Source organism: Sinocyclocheilus grahami, unplaced genomic scaffold, assembly GCF_001515645.1.
Source record: "Sinocyclocheilus grahami isolate Dianchi unplaced genomic scaffold, SAMN03320097.WGS_v1.1 scaffold118.1, whole genome shotgun sequence".
Taxonomy (NCBI): Eukaryota; Metazoa; Chordata; class Actinopteri; order Cypriniformes; family Cyprinidae; genus Sinocyclocheilus; species Sinocyclocheilus grahami.
Genome location: NW_015505297.1, coordinates 826,778 through 848,340, shown reverse-complemented (window position 1 = coordinate 848,340; position 21,563 = coordinate 826,778). Strand labels below are relative to the sequence as shown.

The window sequence follows — 21,563 nt, the reverse complement described above, 5'->3', positions numbered from 1 at the left end:
TAAACTATCATAGTTTTTATATTGAAACTTGTTGCAAAATATTACCAATAATTTAATAAATATAAAAACATGTAGCTTTTTAGATGTTTATAAATATGTTGAGCTATTATATCAGTTTTTTTTTTTTACACACATGATTACAGGAGACAGATTATATTAGGTTGTCTGTTCTAGTGTGGCACACACACACACACACACACACCCCTCTATTGCCTCTCAGAATGGTGAAGTATTGGGGCTCGGAAAGTGAGATGAATTGAAGAAATGTCAGATGGGTTCAAACGTGACCCCATTGGCTGGGTCAGCCTGAATAAAATCAATATGTTTGAGCCGCAGACCTCAGGAACTTCAGATTTCAATTAAAACTCCTCCAATAGTTTTAGTCATGTGATCACTACTGACCCCATTGATATCCCATTTTCCCAGAACACAGGTGTTTGTGTGACTACGTGGACTACGTTAACAGGTCTGGCATCATTTGATCGCAAATGCCACTTTGTTTGATATTGCAATGCAATGATATTCATATACAAAACGTATGTTTCTAAATACTAAAAGAATCAAAAATAAAAAGAATCAATATAGGGCATACTAAACACACACAAAAAAAATCTAGACTACATGAGTATCTTAAACGGTGTGTGAAAGCGATGAGAAACACACTATTTGACAGGTTTGTTAGGCTAATGTGTGCTGTCTGTGAGTGCTAATCCCATTATTTGTATTCTGAGCCAGTACTAACTGCTTGTGTGACCCCAACTCTTCTCAAGGACACTTCTCTATATGTGCCAAACACCTACGATGGGGCGGGATTCACCTGGGAGGATTGTGGGTAATGCAGACCACAGAATCCCCTAATGACCCAGACAGTGGACAGCAGGCGTTGAGGTCAGCGACCTCGGCTAGATGCCTCTGGTGTCCTTAGAGCCCTGCGGCTGAATGAAACTCAATACATTTCCTATAGCAAAAAGACTGCATGAAAAATAACCATCATAGTGATACTAAACTATGGTATTATAAGACTACAAATATATGAAAGCTACAGGATACCGCAAAATATATTTTGAAAATTATATACATATATAAGAAAAAATGTGTGAATATAATCAATATAGGGCATACTAAACACACAAAAAAAATCTAGACTACATGTATCTTAAACGGTGTGTGAAAGCGATGAGAAACACACTATTTGACAGGTTTGTTAGGCTAATGTGTGCTGTCTGTGAGTGCTAATCCCATTATTTGTATTCTGAGCCAGTACTAACTGCTTGTGTGACCCCAACTCTTCTCAAGGACACTTCTCTATATGTGCCAAACACCTATGATGGGGCGGGATTCACCTGGGAGGATTGTGGGTAATGCAGACCACAGAATCCCCTAATGACCCAGACAGTGGACAGCAGGCGTTGAGGTCAGCGACCTCGGCTAGATGCCTCTGGTGTCCTTAGAGCCCTGCGGCTGAATGAAACTCAATACATTTCCTATAGCAAAAAGACTGCATGAAAAATAACCATCATAGTGATACTAAACTATGGTATTATAAGACTACAAATATATGAAAGCTACAGGATACCGCAAAATATATTTTGAAAATTATATACATATATAAGAAAAAATGTGTGAATAGTAATAATTACAGTTACACTAAACTATGGTATTAAACATAATGCTAAGTAAAACTAGAATTATTATTACAATTAGAATTATTCCTGTGATGGAAAGCTTCATTTTCAGCATCATTACTTCAATGTCACATGAACTACAGAATACAAAAAATAAAATTCTAAATATAAAATAAAAACATAAAAATAAAGTTGGAATGTGTTGACAAGCCCTGCCAATTATTGTTTATTCATTTACTTTTTATTAATTAATTAGATTGAAGGTGGAAGATTGACGTTTAAACTTGATGAAAACAAATATTACTTGATATTTACCATGGTACTGATTGATTATCATATTCATGTAGCATACTTACAAACTACTTACAAAAACATGGTATCACCGTGGTACTAGGTCCTTTATAGCACTTTTTATATTTGCATTTTTAAAAAATATTTTGTACATAAATAAAAAATAACATTTCAACGCTTTCCAGATGATGTGATATTAAGGCCCAATCCCAATTCTACCCCTTAGGCCTTCCCCTTTCCCCTACTCCTCCGTTTCGCGCGTTCACGTGAAGGGGTAGGGGTGTCTCAGTTCTCTTTTGGTTGGAGGGGTAGGGGTAGGGGTAGGGGAAGGGCCAAACAGCCCTTCAAACAAAGATTTTTCGGGACCACACTTCAAACGTTCAGATTTCAATTAAAACTCCTCCAATAGTTTTAGTCATGTGATCACTACTGACCCCATTGATATCCCATTTTCCCAGAACACAGGTGTTTGTGTGACTACGTGGACTACGTTAACAGGTCTGGCATCATTTGATCGCAAATGCCACTTTGTTTGATATTGCAATGCAATGATATTCATATACAAAACGTATGTTTCTAAATACTAAAAGAATCAAAAATAAAAAGAATCAATATAGGGCATACTAAACACACACAAAAAAAATCTAGACTACATGAGTATCTTAAACGGTGTGTGAAAGCGATGAGAAACACACTATTTGACAGGTTTGTTAGGCTAATGTGTGCTGTCTGTGAGTGCTAATCCCATTATTTGTATTCTGAGCCAGTACTAACTGCTTGTGTGACCCCAACTCTTCTCAAGGACACTTCTCTATATGTGCCAAACACCTACGATGGAGCGGGATTCACGTGGGAGGATTCTGGGTAATGCAGACCACAGAATCCCCTAATGACCCAGACAGTGGACAGCAGGCGTTGAGGTCAGCGACCTCGGCTAGATGCCTCTGGTGTCCTTAGAGCCCTGCGGCTGAATGAAACTCAATACATTTCCTATAGCAAAAAGACTGCATGAAAAATAACCATCATAGTGATACTAAACTATGGTATTATAAGACTACAAATATATTAAAGCTACAGGATACCGCAAAATATATTTTGAAAATTATATATATACATATATAAGAAAAAATGTGTGAATAGTAATAATTACAGTTACACTAAACTATGGTATTAAACATAATGCTAAGTAAAACTAGAATTATTATTACAATTAGAATTATTCCTGTGATGGAAAGCTTCATTTTCAGCATCATTACTTCAATGTCACATGAACTACAGAATACAAAAAATAAAATTCTAAATATAAAATAAAAACATAAAAATAAAGTTGGAATGTGTTGACAAGCCCTGCCAATTATTGTTTATTCATTTACTTTTTATTAATTAATTAGATTGAAGGTGGAAGATTGAAATAACCATCATAGTGATACTAAACTATGGTATTATAAGACTACAAATATATGAAAGCTACAGGATACCGCAAAATATATTTTGAAAATTATATACATATATAAGAAAAAATGTGTGAATAGTAATAATTACAGTTACACTAAACTATGGTATTAAACATAATGCTAAGTAAAACTAGAATTATTATTACAATTAGAATTATTCCTGTGATGGAAAGCTTCATTTTCAGCATCATTACTTCAATGTCACATGAACTACAGAATACAAAAAATAAAATTCTAAATATAAAATAAAAACATAAAAATAAAGTTGGAATGTGTTGACAAGCCCTGCCAATTATTGTTTATTCATTTACTTTTTATTAATTAATTAGATTGAAGGTGGAAGATTGACGTTTAAACTTGATGAAAACAAATATTACTTGATATTTACCATGGTACTGATTGATTATCATATTCATGTAGCATACTTACAAACTACTTACAAAAACATGGTATCACCGTGGTACTAGGTCCTTTATAGCACTTTTTATATTTGCATTTTTAAAAAATATTTTGTACATAAATAAAAAATAACATTTCAACGCTTTCCAGATGATGTGATATTAAGGCCCAATCCCAATTCTACCCCTTAGGCCTTCCCCTTTCCCCTACTCCTCCGTTTCGCGCGTTCACGTGAAGGGGTAGGGGTGTCTCAGTTCTCTTTTGGTTGGAGGGGTAGGGGTAGGGGTAGGGGAAGGGCCAAACAGCCCTTCAAACAAAGATTTTTCGGGACCACACTTCAAACGAAGGGGTATGAATTATCTCAGCGTAAACCGGCTTCAGGGGCAACATGGCTGCCCGAGAGAACAAAGAGACACATAAATGTAAGCATTTTTGGCATTAATAAAGATTTTAACAAAAAGTAATCATTTGTTTTATGTTAATGTTACATTCAATTGTGAGCTCATATTTAACGTCATGTTACTCAAAGAAATGTTTGCAAAAAATCACTAATATTTGCCAACTAGCGTCATATCATTATAGACTGCACGATAGTGCCACAACATATTTTCATGTCTGATCAGGGCGATAACCACCATAGACATTGAGGGGGGCTAGTCCCCCCAATAATGGGCTGCCCGAGAGAACAAAGAGACACATAAATGTAAGCATTTTTGGCATTAATAAAGATTTTAACAAAAAGTAATCATTTGTTTTATGTTAATGTTACATTCAATTGTGAGCTCATATTTAACGTCATGTTACTCAAAGAAATGTTTGCAAAAAATCACTAATATTTGCCAACTAGCGTCATATCATTATAGACTGCACGATAGTGCCACAACATATTTTCATGTCTGATCAGGGCGATAACCACCATAGACATTGAGGGGGGCTAGTCCCCCCAATAATGCTCTACTGCACACCAGCACACCAGTATAGGTGTGTGTATTGTAGGAGCTAGACGACGTATGATGACGTGTGTGGTGTCCCAATTCTTAGGGGAATATTTTCACCCCTTCCCCTTGTCCCTTGAAAGAGTGTCAAGGGGTAAGGGTGAAAATAGGGGAAGGGGAAGGGGTATAAAATAGAATTTGGATTGGGCCTAAGTGTCTAAGAAACTACTTGTATTTTCTACCTACAAACTACTTCATTTTCAAGGGTTCCCTATTTTAATGTTTTATATACACAGGAGCAGAAAACTAAAGCTGTGCATTTTGATGCCATTTTGCAACTTGTGCAAACTGACCATAGAGAGCTCATGCTTTCACATACAATCTACTAATATCTCATAGACAAAATTTTAAACAGTAAACATTTGAAAGGTTAATGAACATTCATCAAACGAAAGCTGAAGGTGTAAATGTAAAATAATAAAAATGTAAAACTACTACTACTAATAGAAAAACTACAGTTTTATGGCCTGCAAAAATATTTTGTGTTGTAAATGATCCCAAATAACCACCATTGGCAAGAGTGACAAAAAGTGAAACACATGATCTGACATCTCACTCCAGCCTCTTCCCATTCATTTCAAAACACAAGTCTTATCTGACAGCGTTTCAGTGTGAACATGTGCATGTGTGCGTGTGTTGTGCAGGAGTTTTTCCTCTGGTCTGACAGGGGTAGATTCAGAGGCCTTGTGGAAAAGAGCTCTATTTGCATTTCAAATGTCACCCGCAGCAGCAGACACCTGTTAAAGGCTAGAGGAGGATCCACACAAATCAAAGGTCTGACCCTGCGGGAGAGTCCGGATCACCCTGCCCATGGGCGACTGCTGCTCTGGATGCCCTGAGACGCCCGCTCAGCCCTGCTCTGGGACCGAACACTCCTCACACAATGTTCTCAGTCCATCATCCTCACATGCAGCACTGCCAAAGGTTGATTCGGATGCTTTTTTCCCTTTATTTATAGTATCTTGTTCTTATTATCAATGTTTAATGCCACATCTCTTGTTTCTTGGGTGTATGTCAGCATACATCATACTGGTCTTCATGTGTCCATTATAATTGAAGTGAAACCAAAATAACTTTTTGTTTATTTGAATGCCAAACAAAAGAATTTAAAATAAATTCAAACCAGTTCATATACATCAGTTGAGCAGTACATAATTTTCTTGATTATTAATTCTATATTACCGTATTGACCCGAATATAAGACAATGTTTTTTTCTTGGAAATACATCTGAAAAAACGCAGTCGTCTTATATTCAGGGTCTAGACTTTGACATGTCAATAATACACCCACAACAATAGGTGGCGCCAAATATGCATAAATCAAGTGTGCCATGAAATACGTAATGTAATGCGTGTTGTAAAGATCGCGAGTAAAAACAAAAGAGAAAGAAAAGCTTACAGCTGCCCGAGTCGTGACTGTCACGTTAGCCTGATGGCACCAAACTCCCTTTGTGATTTTAAAACATAAGACAGTTCCCAGATTTGAAGACTACAGTAAGATTTAACTTCTACTGTTAATAAGATGTTGGTAGGCTACTATTAGATGGATAGCCTAAATGTCCTAATTCAGATGGGCTACCTGTTTTTTTTTTTTAATGGTATATCAAAGTGTATATTTTTTAAATGTGATTGTTGGTACAGTTTACCAGTTTTTACCATACTTTCAAAACAAAAATTCAAATAGGAAAAATATGCAATATGAAAATAATTGAAGACAAAATGTGTTTTACTGAGAAAAAACAAGATTTGGTTTTTAAAAAGCCTTTTTCCAAAAGGTACATCTGGAAAAAGTGGGGTCGTCTTATAATCAGGGTCGTCTTATATTCGGGCCAATACAGTAATATAGTTATATAATAATGTACAAATTATGCCAAAACACTCCTTAATTGAGGTAAAATCACAGTAATGCACAGCCTTTTATTGCATATTGCATTAATATTGCATATATTTATCACCACTTTTAGTGTGCTAAAACTAACTAAACATAGTGACACAACTAACTAACACTACACTACTATACTATTTTTAGTAGCTGAACTGCTTTTACAATAATTTCAGCAATTTACAGTAATGATCTGTCTTTTGATTCAAACGAATCATTTCGATGAACTAGCTCAACAGAACAGAATCATTGATTCAAATGATTCAATCATCAATCAATCATCACAAAATTCCCTGTGCTTTCTTTGTAGAAATAATTAAAATATATATGTTTATTACTATTTATTTAAAGTTAATGATTAACTACTACTATGAACTACTTTGACTCTATAAACTGTAGTTTAACTACTTGAAATTCTGAGCATTTTGTATCTTGGTAAACTAGATTTTATAGCAGCTTCCCCAACACTACTACTACAAAAACTACTACTATTAATTATCAAAATAAGTAAAAAATTTGAACATGAAGACTGAAATGCAGTGAAGAATACACACCTCCAATTTAAAAGATTTCTTTGTTCGCCATTAGATGAACATCTAATGCTGAATGAATCGCTCCTTTAAAACCAATGAATAGGTTAAAGGAACTGTAACTAAAAGCAGTGCGCTGAGTGATGTGCTCTCTGTGCCAGAGCTGATTGGACAGATGTCACAGGCACACACGTCTGTTTCCAAATTCATCTCATTGCAAATTAAGCTTGAATCGTTTTCTTTTATTAATGCACAAACGGGGGGCTGCTTTTCACGCTCATCAAAAGCCTTGTGTTGACAAACAGCAAGATTACGATCTTCAAGAAAAATACCGCCGTGTTTATCGCTTTATTGCCGGTGTGCCATGCCCTTGAGAGAGAGAGAGAGAGAGAGAGAGAGAGAGAGAGAGATGGAGCCAGCGATGAGGGGAAAACACGCTCTCCCCTCCGCACTGCCAGATATTTAAAATAGGCTGTTGACAACACAATTTACTCTGCAGGTTGAGCGGATGAAAAAAGTGACATCATAGGCAGAAAGAGGAGGAAAAAAGGAGTGTAGAGGCAGGACACACACACATATGAGGGAGGTGACAGGAGGTGAAACGCTTGACTCCACCTTAAACACCGCTCAGCATGCCGTTCATTCAGAGAGAAAGAAAAATAGAGCACAAGAGGGAGATTTTGTGTCCCAAGGCGGACTATAATACCTGGAGAAAGATAACTATTAGCATTCCCATTCATCTTAATGACAGAAGCGCGGCTGGCACACAGATGTGACGCCAAAGCCAGCACACAGGTAAATATAAAACTCAAGAAGCAGAAAGAACGGTCACTGGCAAAATATTTACAATAATATAACAAATTGTTTGCAACAACAACAAAAAATGTTTTTTTTGTCTCTAGATGATGTAGTTGCCATGTCAACCAGCAGAGGTGAATTGTCCCATGCTAACCAGCCAAGTCTTAGTCTCCAAGGCTTGGAGAGATTTTTCACCGTTTTTTGTAATTTATGCCAAAGAAAATCATCTTCGCTAGTAAAATAATGTTACACTACAAGCACCCTGAGGGGACATGGTGATGGGGGAAAAAATTATATTTCAATGCTTTTGTGCCCTTTCACTAAACTACTGCGTTACTCCAATAAATATTGTGTTCTCCAGAAAAACTTTGCATTCGCTCACAAAACATTTAAATTCTCTCACAAACAACCCTCTACAGACGCCTTGGCAATTGAATCGCCATTGGCTAGTAAACTTTTTAGTTTACTCGCCAGACTGATATACTATATATATATATATATATATATATATATATATATATACACAGACACAGTGCCTTGCGAAAATATTCATACCCCTTCATTTTTTTCACATTTTAAGTTGCTGCCTTATGCAAAACTGCTTTAAATTACTTAAACCATAGAAGAAGTTGCACAGACCCAGGCAGGTGCTAGTCATTTAAAAGCTAATGCAGAAATATGACGAGGCATATCTTGCTCTCGGCTTCACTCGCCGTGTATATACTGGACACCACAGTTGACGCGTCGCACCGCAACAGCTCTACACTAGATGCGACAAAGCAACCGGTGCAAATCATTTTAACTTTGTGTCAGTACGTCATAAATAGAACAAGGCATCAGTTTAATGTCGGGTTTTGTCGCGCTGCGCTGCATCTAATGTAGACAGCGTCACTGATTATAATGGTTCTACTGTATTTTGCCGCTGGCGTCCGGTGTAGACACGTGTTTAATGTCGGTGGTGAGGAGGAAAGCCTGTGTGTGTCCTATGCCTTAGCGGACAGCAAGAAACCCACAAAAAATACATAAATAACAGAGAGATTAATAAGTTATTCTCTCTATTCTATTTTTCAATGTTTCAAGTGATGCAGGTGTTTTTTTCCCTGTAGGTTTTTTTTAATTAAAAAAACATTAATTTTTCATAATGTTTAGAGAAATTATTTGGTAGTCTGAGGGGGGCGCAACCAAAAAAGTTTGAGAACCACTGGTCTAAAGTTAACAGACAGTGTTTAAAAAGTGCAGTGCACATGTTTACATATGTTTATTACAGTGACTGTGAATAACCTAAAGTAGTGTGGTAAATCTACAGATTTGTTTTTATATTTCTGCAATCTACTTTAGTTTGTGTGATTTGTTACTGACTTTCATATTAATGTTTACACCAGGCTTATTTGTCAGTGCTTTATGTTGTCTTAATTATTACATGCTTACAAGGTTGGAAGTTCAACAAATCAGTCAATATACTGTGATTGTAGTTGTTAAATAAAAATGTTAGGTGAAATCACCTAATTTCATCGTAACATATAGGCCTGGCCTACAGAAAAGAACATTTATGTTTAATCTATCTAATAGTGTGTTGGTCATACTATACAATGATTTATAGCTTGTTTTTGTTGAATAATTAACTACAGAAACTCTGAAGCACTCAGTCAGCATGTTCGGCAAGTGAAAATATGCCTGAGCTAAACTTATAGCCTCCAACTCACACACTAGCGAGTAAAATCTGAGAATTTATTAGCCATTGACTAATATTAGACATCATTTAGTCGCACATGCGAGTGATTTACTCACAATGTAGAGGGTTGCACAAAACACTTGCATTTTCTCAAAAAATAGTGCATTCCCCCAATAAACTTTACGATCCCTTACAAAACATTTGCATTTGCTTGCAAAATATTTTTTCTCTCGCAAAAGTATTGAGTTCCCCCAAGAAACTTTGCATCCTCCTACAAAATTTGCGTTCTCTCACAAAACGATTGAATTCTCTCGCAAATTGCACTCTCTCAAAAAAAATGTACAGTGGGTACGGAAAGTATTCAGACCCCCTTAAAATTTTCACTCTTAACAATATTGCAGCCATTTGCTAAAATCATTCAAGTTAAGTTTTTTTCCTCATTAATGTACACACAGCACCCCATATTGACAGAAAAACACAGAATTGTTGACATTTTTGCAGATTTATTAAAAAAGAAAAACTGAAATATCACATGGTCCTGACATTTGTGTTCTCTAGCAAAAGTACTTTTTCCTCCCACCTCATATTAACTTCCATCACAAAGATAGTTTTGCGAGAAAAACTAAAGTTTTACGAGTAAATGCAAAAACATTAAAATGCAATTTTTCCATGCATCTATTTTTTTTTTAAAACCACCACCATGTCCCTTAAGGGGCTCCATACAATGCAAAAAAAAAAAATTAAAGCAACAAATCTATCCCAGCAAGCTAACAATGAAGATGACGTCTAGGGAAGGCATCATGCTGCCCAACTTTAAAACACACTTTTATCCTTATAAATTAAATACCCCACAAACTTTTTGTACAATATGTGTCTCCAGTCCTCATAATTTATAAATTAAGCTCTGGTGTTAAAAGACAGACCATGGTGCCCTTTTTCTGATTGTAAAGCACATCTTTAATGATTCTGTGTATACACAAATAAATCTCAACGTCAGACCAACCCTCTAACCATTAAAGACCCCCTCACTCACTCTCACCAAGAATATTAACACATAAACACACACACACCTCGAGTCTGCCAGTATGAAATTTCTGCCTGGCTAGAAAAAAAAGAAAGAAAAAGAAAACGCCACGAAAAGGACAAAATCACAAATGTGGAACTTCAATTAATTTAAAGCTCCAATCAGCAAAGAATAAATCCTTGGCAGATCTAATTACTGAAGCTCTCGGAAGACCCGGGCCGACCAGCCAATCTCCCTCATGTTTGAACAGCTTGATGAACTCGGGGACTGATGGATATCAAGTCATTTTGTTTAATTTATAAATGGATTTTCCCCTAATACTTAAATTATCATCAGTACAACACAATGAAAATGGGAACATTTGGAAGGCAAAGTCTATAAGAGCCCTGAAAAGAATTCCAATGAGGAATGTCACCTCTTTTCATCCCTGCTATACAATTCCTCTAATTAAATTCGGGAGCAGGGTAAGCCTGTGTTACAGTGCTGCCGCCACACGGGCCGCTCATCGAGAGTTCAGGGCCGAGCGGAAGACACTCATCAGGCATATCATGTCACACATGCCATTAACACACACAGACACACACACAATTTTGGCAACCTGAGGTCCACTCATAGTGTCTGAGCATCATATTAACCACTTGGTGCAACGTATCTATAACAAAGACCTCAGAAAGCAACATGGCTTTGGGTATAAATAAATAAACAGACAAGCGAAGAAATAAATGACTAAATAAAGAACACACAAAACAAATAATACAGCCTGAATTTGGAGCGTCAAGATCATTGAATGAAAGCATAACTCAAAGCAACAGTGTCCCAAATGAATTGCAAATGTTTCTTTTTATATTTAAACTGAAATTATGCATCCGTTTATTTTAAAAACCATGATTTACAATAATGTAGAAATAACTGACAAATCACAGAATCCAGACATTAAAGTAGAGGTCTTGGGGAAAAAATACACATTTTAGGGCTAAAGAGGTCAGTATTAAAGGGATAGTTCACCCAAAAATGCAAATTTGATGTTTATCTGCTTACCCCCAGGGCATCCAAGATGTAGGTGACTTTGTTTCTTCAGTAGAACACAAACGAAGCTTTTTAACTCAAACCGTTGCAGCCTGTCAGTCTTATAATGGAGGTGAATGGGAATCACGGCTTTGAGAGTCCAAAAAAATATGCACAAGCAAAACCAAATTAAACCCTGCTCTCAGGACAGTTCAGACACTGCAGTGCATCAGAGGTAAAAAACTATATAAATACTGTTCAGTTTCTTTCACAGACCGATCGTTTTGTGTCTTTACACATCTGTGTATCATCACGAGCCGCAGCGTTTAATTTGGTTTTGTTTGTGTATGTTTTTTTGACTCTCAAAGCCGTGATTCCCATCCACCTCCATTATAAGACTGACAAACTGCAACAGTTTGAGTTAAAAATCATCATATGTGTTCTACTGAAGAAACAAAGTCACCTACATCTTGGATGCCCTGAGGGTAAGCAGATAAACATCACATTTTCCTTTTTGGGTGAACTATCCCTTTAACTGTCGGTAATAAGCCAATTACAAGGACTCCGACGTGAAGCAGAATTATTCACCATTGAGTGAATCAGAATGAAGTATTCCAGAATGAAGTATTAAAATAAAATAATAAAATCAAATAAAAATTATAAAAAGTTATTAAATAATTAAATAATATTAAAGAAAATAAAATAAATAATAATGTTTTTTAAAAATAGTGACTAAACTTAACTAAAAACGAAACTAAAATGAAATAAATATATGTATTCAAGGACTCCGACGTAAAGTGGAATTGTTCACCATTGAGTGAATCAGAATCAAGTATTCCTGAATTAATTATTAAAAAATAAAAAATAAAATAAAAATCTTAAATGGCCAAAACAAAATAAAATATTACAATTATAAAATATCCAAATAACATTAATCTATACAAAATAATGTTTTTAAAACAGGAATAAACTAAACTAAATTAGACTAAACTAAAATAATCTAAAATTAAACATCTAAAAGGGCCAAAACAGCAAAACCAAACTAGAGCGCAACAAAACACAAACCGAAGGTTGCCGGTTGCACGCACACAGTGCAAGTCTATGATGTCTAAACTTTAAACCCTCATGTTCTAACCTGACCAACAAGGCTGCTCATAGTCACATGATCTTACCTGGCTCAGGTGTCTCAGAGTGAGAGGAAGAAGAGGCAGAGCTGGCCCCGTCCTCGGCCCCGCCGCCCTGAGACAGCAGCCCTCTGCCCGGCGGAAGCTTCATGCCCAGCTGCTCGGCCATCTCCACATGATCGCCCGGGTGAACGTAATCAAACACACTGCTGCCCGCCAGCTCTACCTGCAGCAGCACAAACAACAGCCAGAGAGACACATTAGCTAAAAAGTACATGAAACAGTGCTGTTATTGTTAAGTAAAACTAACATTTAAACTACTAAATGAAAATACATTTCATTTAAATCAAGCTAAAATGAAACAAAATATAAATATTAGATGAAAAGCTTAAGGTTAAACATTTATATAAAAATGAGAAATGATGCCTTGGCAACTAACTGAAATAATTTTAGGTTGAAGTACTACAGCTACAAACAATAAATAAATTAATTAATTAATAACCCCCTAAAAAAAAAAGCACATAAAATTGCTCAAATTAAAATTCAAACGAAAAATTTAAATATACAAATGAAAGCAATAAAAAAATATAATACCATCATATATATATATATATATATATATATATATTCCACCAGTTGAGCTTCAGAAACAGCTATCACATAATATATTTCTCAACTGATCATTATTTCATATACACTCACATACACTCACAAAAATGTCACAAAACTTTAATTCATATATGATCTGTTTAGCATTATATAAAGTCTTTTAATGACTTATTCATGAAGGTTAGTATGAAGTATCACCCGGCTCTCTTTCATAGTGAGCTTAATGTGCTTTTCTGTTACTGTAGCGCAGCTAAAAGCACTTGTGCTCTTTTTATTTTGACTTCAATCCTCCCTCCAGTGGTTTCCTCTGCCTCTTCCCAGCTAACCGAGACACAACTTTCTGCTCTCTCGTCCAAATAATCAAATAATTAGCGTATGCTTGTCTAACCTTTAAACACGCTCATTTAATAAGCGGGGGGAGGGGGCGGATTTACCGTTGCTCACTGGGGATGACAAGAAAAAACAAAACACAACAACAGGCGGTTAAAGTAGCTGTGGCGCTGTGGTGTACATGCCATTGTTGTGTTTTGAGTAACGCTGCTCTGTGCTGTTCTGTGATCAGGTCCACGTCTACAGGGACCCGCGGATTACATGAGAATAATCCCTTTAATGTCCTATCCCTCAAAGCAATTTAGTGTTTATTATTCCAAGCAGCAACAATGAATTACGAGACGGGCCACTGACAGAGACATGGGCTTGGGTTATTTCGCCACAATGCTAGAACTGTAAAACAGAATAATGCTGTCAGATTTAAGATATTACTGCCAAAGCAGCATTCTGCTGTCTGATGGTCAGAGAGTGATGCATGAAGAAACAAAATGGCTATGCAAGAACAGTTTTGAAGGTGTACAGTTATCAACAGGCAAGAAAATGTACAGTGATTTAAACACCTATTTCTGGAAATGTATGTAAGAGTATATGTTTATCACAAATTCTTTATTATTAAAAATAAAGGTTCTATATTGACACTGATGATTCCATGAAGAACCTCTAACATCCATGGAAACTTTCAATTCCACAAAAGCTTCTATATAGTGGAAAAAGATTCTTTAGATACGTATATAAAAAATGGTGCTTTTAAGAACTGGTTCTTTTATAGCATAGACGCAAAAACAAACAAAAAAAAACTTTTGGAACCTTTGTTTTTAAAGAAAGTGGTATAAAAATAATATAATAAAACAATCAAGCTGTTGGAATTTACTAATGCTGCAGTTTGCATGTATACATACATATACATGTATATGGACCTCTACAGTTTAAATAGAACATTTTACTGAACTCTTACTGTAAAACAAACAGCAAAAATCACAGAAACAACTGTGCAACAGGACCACCAGCTGTCTGTCTGTTTCTCCAGCTCTCTTTGTCTAGTTCTTACTGTTTGGCCCCTCACACTAGAAACCCAAAAGCACATCTGACTTTTTTTGTCCATGGGCATCAAAAAGCTGCAGGCACAATCCAAGTAAGACTTTCGGGATCTTTCTCTGGAAGACTGACATTCCACCTATATCCAGTAGACCAAAGAATTGAGGATTATTTTTGAAGAACTAAAGAGATGGGGTTGAGGTTTTCAACCGGCTTACAGACAACTGGAGTCCAATCCCAACAAAAAGAAGAAACAAGCCATTCACATAAAAAGAAAGAAAATCACATCTGCAGATTAGGTCAGGTGTGTCCAAACTCGGTCCTGAAGGGCCACTGTCCTGCAGAGTTTGGCTCCAATTAAACACACCTGAACCAGCTAATCAAGGTCTTACTAGGCATACTAGAAACTTCCAGGCCGGTGTTGAGACAAAGTGAAGCTAAATTCTGCAGGACAGTGGCCCTTCAGGACCGAGTTTGGACACCCTTGGATTAGGTCATATATTTAATGATGATCAATACACAAAAACTGCATATTCATTTTCTACAATATTAATAATAATAATAAAAAAAAATTGACTCTCTCTAGTAAAAAAATCTAATATTTTAGTGCAATATTTAATATTGAATTAAATTATGGTAAATACACAAAAAAAAATCACATTCATTTTCTACAATGTTTTCAACAACAATAACAAAAACACTAATAATATTTGATTTTTTTTACAAACAACAACAACAACAACAACAAAAACACTAATAATATCTGAAAAAAAAATACAAATAATTTATTAGCAGCAGTAGCAGTCATATCAATTATCACAAAAGGGTCAAACATCAGCTAATAAATTATTTGCAATATGACTACGAATGCATATTAATAGAGTAAATAGTGTCAATTTTTGATTATCATTTTGATTTTAAAGTTAAAAAAATAAAAATAAAAAATAGATGACAGCCTCCCAGCAAGTGAACACATCACAATAAATGCTTTAAAAACTATTTCCATGCAAAGATGAAATGTAAAGCTATCTCTCTTTCACATGCCAGAGCAGACAAACCTTTTGTGTCCATTATAATTCACGCACATGGCCCCGGTGACTATTTTAACAGTATTAGAATGAGGCCACTTTTCAGCACAAGTGGCTGCACAAAGCACTCGTCCTGCCTTAATCTCTGCGATGTGAAGATGGGCGAACAATGCACTGAGAAAATAATATCGGCTCTAATATTCATTGTGTGATGGCCGGTGCAGTAAAGTGTTGTCTGTAACAAGAGAGCAGCAGATTATGCTCTGTGATTGCAGAAAGGACACTTGGATTACAGAAGGAGGTTTTGCATTGTAAATGAGGCCCAGCTCGCTGGAGTGGGGCTGCGGACAGAGCCCACCAGCAACTTGCTTATTTTGTAGAAGGTCACTCAATAAGAGCCCCCCCCCCTTCCACTGGCTTATTAAGATTGACTGGCACGCATTAATGAAATCACCTGATTTTACAAACATGAAGAGAGAGGAAATGGAGAAGAAAGAAAAAAACCCCCCTGATGTTATGCTTGAGTTTAAGAAGGAAGCCCTTAATTAGCAAGATTTCAGAAATGTCAGCTATCGCCTATAAATGGTTCTGCTCTTATAATACCCAGTTATAATACCCAGCTGTCAAATTTCATCACATGATGGGCGGTTTCTTTGTTTCTTGTGCTAAATTTCTCTTTCATGTGGGAGGAGCAAAAGGTCCATTGACTCCAGCTAAAATGTGCTGTTCTGTTGTAGCTGGTTAGGAAATGGAATAAAACCCAATAAACAGATACATTTTATTAGGCCCTTTCTTCATTATAAACCTTTGCTAATATACTTGCATACTACATATAAAATAAATAACTAGATTTTTTGTCTTTATTTTTAATTAATACATACAGTATATGTTATGTTATAAAATAATTTTATTTCAAACTTTCAAATAAATATAAATAACTATATTTTTATTTGTTTTTAAGGTAATTAATTTAATATTATATTTTAGAAAATGTTTATTTCAAAATTAAGTTAATAATATAATATTTTATGTGACAACACTGAAGAAATGACACTTTGTATACAGGGATACAGCTTGTATAACAGTGTAAATTTGCTGTCCCCTCAAAATAACTCAACACACAGCCATTAATCTCTAAACCGCTGGCCACAAAAGTGAGTACACCCCTAAGTGAAAATGTACAAATTGGGCCCAATTAGCCATTTTTTCTCCCCGGTGTCATGTGACTCATTAGTGTAAACTATATTTTACTTTGGTTATAAGTTAATAAATATTATATTTTATTTTATAAAATATTTTTATTTCAAAATTCCATATCAAACCAAACACCAAACTAAACAAAATTAAAGTCTGTGATGCTTTCCTAAACTGTTTTAAAAGCAAGTAATAAGTATGAGGTCTTGAATTTCAGTAACACAGAATCATACGGATAAATGAGATTCATCTGGCTCCACTCTGCACATTTTGCCCCTCTTTTAAAAATTCAATCCTTCTCATTTTAACAAGCTGCTCTGGAAGCACTGACCCCTCCCCCTTCACTCCACCCCCTTCTGGCAGAGACCCGCCCTTCTCTCATTCCTGTGTCTCTGCATAAAAGCAAGCATTAGCTCCCTCTATTTACTCCAGCGCTCTCTCATGCCCTGCTCTGTGAAGCTGAAGAGGCATGTCAAGTGTCACTGAACCCCTCCAAACAGCAATAGGAAGCTGCCAGCTCTCGTCTCTCACATTATGACACAATTACTCGCTGGCATCAAACACGCGCCACCACGGCTCTCACCTCACGCTCCCTGCCAGTTAACCTGTGTGGAGTCCAAGAACATTTTGGCCCCGTCCATGCATGCAAATGCACAATCATGACTCACTGCTAAGATAGCTGTTGCAAGTGCTGATGTGAGAAAGTAAGAATCTGATGGTTGAAATCACCTCTAGCTTTACAGCTTTGACTCTCAAGTTGCTCATAAATAGCTTCTGAGCACACTGCCATAAACACTGCACACAAGCTAATTTTTAGTGCAACTTACCGAAAATAATTTGTCAAATATGGGAAAAGTGTCTAGAATTAAAAAACACATTTAAAAAAAGAAAAACTCTCCTGCCTGTGTGTATTTAATAATAATTTTACTGCTTTTTTCTGTACAATACAAGCCGTGCCACTATTAAAAACCTAAACATGGGAAAGACACAAACATTAAAATCCTCAGGGACAGAAAAACACATTAAACACTTTTGAGGGGAGGGAGAAATTCCTTTCAGTTCCTTAAAATGTCAGTGACTTTAAAAAAAGTATTAATCAAATAAACTGATGTTGGCTGGAGGGTTCAGAATTAATTAATGCATTTAACGCAAATGTGCTAAATGGAACATTATACGTTTCATAGCATGTAATTACTCTTTTAATAAATGATTCATGTTATATTCCCATCAATTGATAACGCTTGTGAATCATAAAGCAATTCGGCGAGAGCTTGTCTGGACCCTGAGATAGAGCGTGTGAGGTTCAAATCATTGGTTCTTCTGTTTTTGTTCCAGCTGGGAACTAAAAGTCCCAGTTAAATTATGCAAACCCTGCCGCATGGATAGCCAAGAGCTAGAACCAAAAAAAAAACCTGTTCAGTTGTACAACAGAGCTGAATAAGAGAAACACTGAACTGGAAGAAAACTTTTGTCTTTTATGTGAGAAACTTTTTCTTATAACTTTGTACAATACAAAATTAATAATTAAATAAAATGGGGGAAAAAAACAATAAAGAGTAATATGTAGTATTATTAAGATATAGAAAAAAATCAGTAACACACACACATATATACTATAAAAATATGATATATAATTTATTGCATGTATATATATATATTTTTATATAGTAAATATTATATAACATTTTTTTACTAGTATTTTACTAATACTTCAAATGACTAATATAAAACTAATATAAAACTAATACAAAGTGTGTATATATATATATGTATATATACAGTGGGTACGGAAAGTATTCAGACCCCCTTAAATTTTTCACTCTTTTTCCGTAATATATATATATATATATATATATACACACACACACATTTTTATAATAATTATTATATTAAAATGATGGTTCATAGTTGAATGTTGCTGAAGTTATATAAAAATAAATATACAATTTATATACCATTTTATAAATTTATAAAAATATGATATATAATTTAAAGCTTTAAAATATATTCACTGTAAAAAAGTAGGTATTGTGCTTCATAAATCAATATTGTGAATATATGTGTAAATATAAATGTATTGTGTGAATCTACATTAAAAAATATATTGTAAAATATATTTACTGTGGAAAAAGTAGGTGTTACGTTTCATAACAATTCAATATTATGTAAAATACATGTGAATTTCAAGAAATTTTTTATATCTCTTATCATTTATCATAGTATTCATTACACTGACCACAGGCCACCTCGCTTTCTAAATATCAGCATCAGCCATGAAAAAGCCGTATCGCTGGACCAGAAGCGCAGACTTCACTATAAATGATGATTGACACGACTATGATTAACCTCTGCTTTTCACGCGGTCTCATTCATTAGGGTTCCCAGTAAATCATCTGATTACCGAGCCTATAAATTAATAATAATAGGGCTCTTCCAAAAGCGCTGCCATTGTTGTAGTGGACATGAGAGAGGAGAGATATCCCTGGAAAAACAAAAGCCGGCGGTGCCTTAAAGGAAGGACATAATTAAGGGCCAATCGGAGCTGTCTTGTGTGAGCAGAGACCCAGGGGAGCACCTCTCTACCTGTCTGACCTTGGAAAATGGGAGTCCTTGGCTGCGCTGGTGACCCTGTGATCTCCACTCACATCCAATCTCCCTCACCGGCACGAGAGGCGACCCGCCTCATGCAAATTCCATCTCCCACGTGAGCCGCAAATAAACTGCAGCCTAATTAAATATTTTTTAATGATGTGAGTAATTTTTGCCAAGGGGTGGATTCAGGGCTAAAATTTTATATGAGATCACAAAAGATGTTCCTAGCGTTGATTCTGTAAATTAATGACTATCTGCCTTATAATAAAAGCATACTGCCAAGAATATGAATAAAGACAGTTTATTCATCCGAATAAACGCATTTGAGAAAAGGCTTCTGGAAAGTTTCGAGCTTGGGGCATATTATATATACTATTTATAATATAACATTATACAAACGTAAGTATATATGTATGTCTGTCTGTCTGTGTGTGTGTATACAGGGGGTATAGAAAATAATCACCAATTATCATAATTTTTGTTTTATCCAGCTGTATTTACTCAGTGCAACTTATAACATTCAAGTGAAAGATATAACACCAACATGTCAGAAAAAAAAACAGAATCAATGGCTGCGTTTAACACTTGGCATTAACATGCGATCACTGTGATCTGATCAAGCAGATCGGATCATCAGTCAATCAGGACACGGCGCGTTTACACTTGGCAACATCAGCTGACTTCTCGATCTGGATAACCGATCGGATCTGTTTTTCCCGCGCAATATTTCAATAAGTCTGCGGTGCAAAGTTGACCTGAAGTGGTGGGTTTTCTTTTGAAAACTATTTTCAGTCACGGGACATTTTACAAATCAAAATAAATGTACGAGTCTCACTAGCGCTCTGTTCTTCCGACAGATCAGGGGCGGCGTTTTGCGTGATGTCGACCTGCGAATGCAGACGCGATGGCTGGATTGTGTTTACATTACACTGAGATCCGATCACAATGCGTCCTCGACTACCTCTGGACCAGGACACGCTGATTGGATAACATTCCGATCAGAAGCGCGTTTACACTTGTCTTTTCAATGTGTTTGTGGACAACATCCGGATACAGGTCGCATGTTAATGCCAAGTGTAAATGCACACAAAGCCATTTGACTTTCAAGTGTGATCAGCTGTGCTCATTTTGATTAACTGAGCATGAAAAGAGCTTTCCTGGAGCATTTCAGTCCTTGGTAGTGCAACTGAAGCAAACAATCATGAGTGAGTGGCAAGGAACTGTCAAAAGATCTCTGGGATAAAGATGTGGACAGGCACAAGTCAGACGATGGTACAAAAACATTTTTCAAAGGCTTTATCAATGCCTAGAAGCACAGTGGAGTCTATTATTAAGAAGTGGAAGGTATTTGGTACAACACAGACCCTCCCTGGATCAGGACGACGCTCCTAACTGGATGAAAGAGCCGGAGGAAACTGATCAGAGAGGCGACCAAGAGCCTACAGCAACTCTGACGCAGCTGCAGGAATTTATGACAAAGAGTGGTTATTGTGTGCATGTGACAACAATATCACAAATTCTCCACAAATGTGGCTTGTATTGGAGGGTTTCAAGAAAAAAGCCACTCCTCAAGAAAGGCCACATGCAGTCATGACTGAGCTTCGCCAAAACACACCTTGAAGATTCTGAGGCAGATGAGACTAAAAGTGAATTATTTGGCCTCAACACCAAACGATATGTCATGTGAAAATCCAATACAGCTCACCGTCCAAATAACAGCATTCCTATAGTAAAGCATGGAGGTGGTAATATCCTGTTATGGGGGTGTTTCTCTGCAGCAGGGACTGGAGCTCTTGTCAGGATAGAAGGAAACATGGATGGGGCAAAATACTGTCAAATTCTTGAGGAAAATCTGCTGCCCTCTGCCAGAATGTTGACATTTCTTGTCTTTTTTTATACACGCATATATATATATATATATATATATATATATATATATATATATATATATATATATATATATATATATATATATG

At 36.0% G+C, this 21,563-nt stretch overlaps 1 protein-coding gene across 2 annotated transcripts in view; it reads right to left on the bottom strand.

Annotated features, from left to right (window-relative positions):
• The window catches only part of LOC107589607 (neuronal PAS domain-containing protein 3-like), a 56,684-nt gene extending 43,655 nt beyond the window's left edge, over nt 1–13,029 (bottom strand). The window contains exon 1 of one of the 2 annotated variants that reach the window (XM_016278100.1): nt 12,848–13,029. In XM_016278100.1, the coding sequence (XP_016133586.1) occupies nt 12,848–12,968 (121 nt within the window). In that variant the 5' untranslated portion in view covers nt 12,969–13,029. The remainder of the gene's footprint in view (nt 1–12,847) is intronic. The other variant, XM_016278099.1, reaches the window with a different exon arrangement.
• Between the last annotated feature and the right edge of the window lie 8,534 nt (nt 13,030–21,563).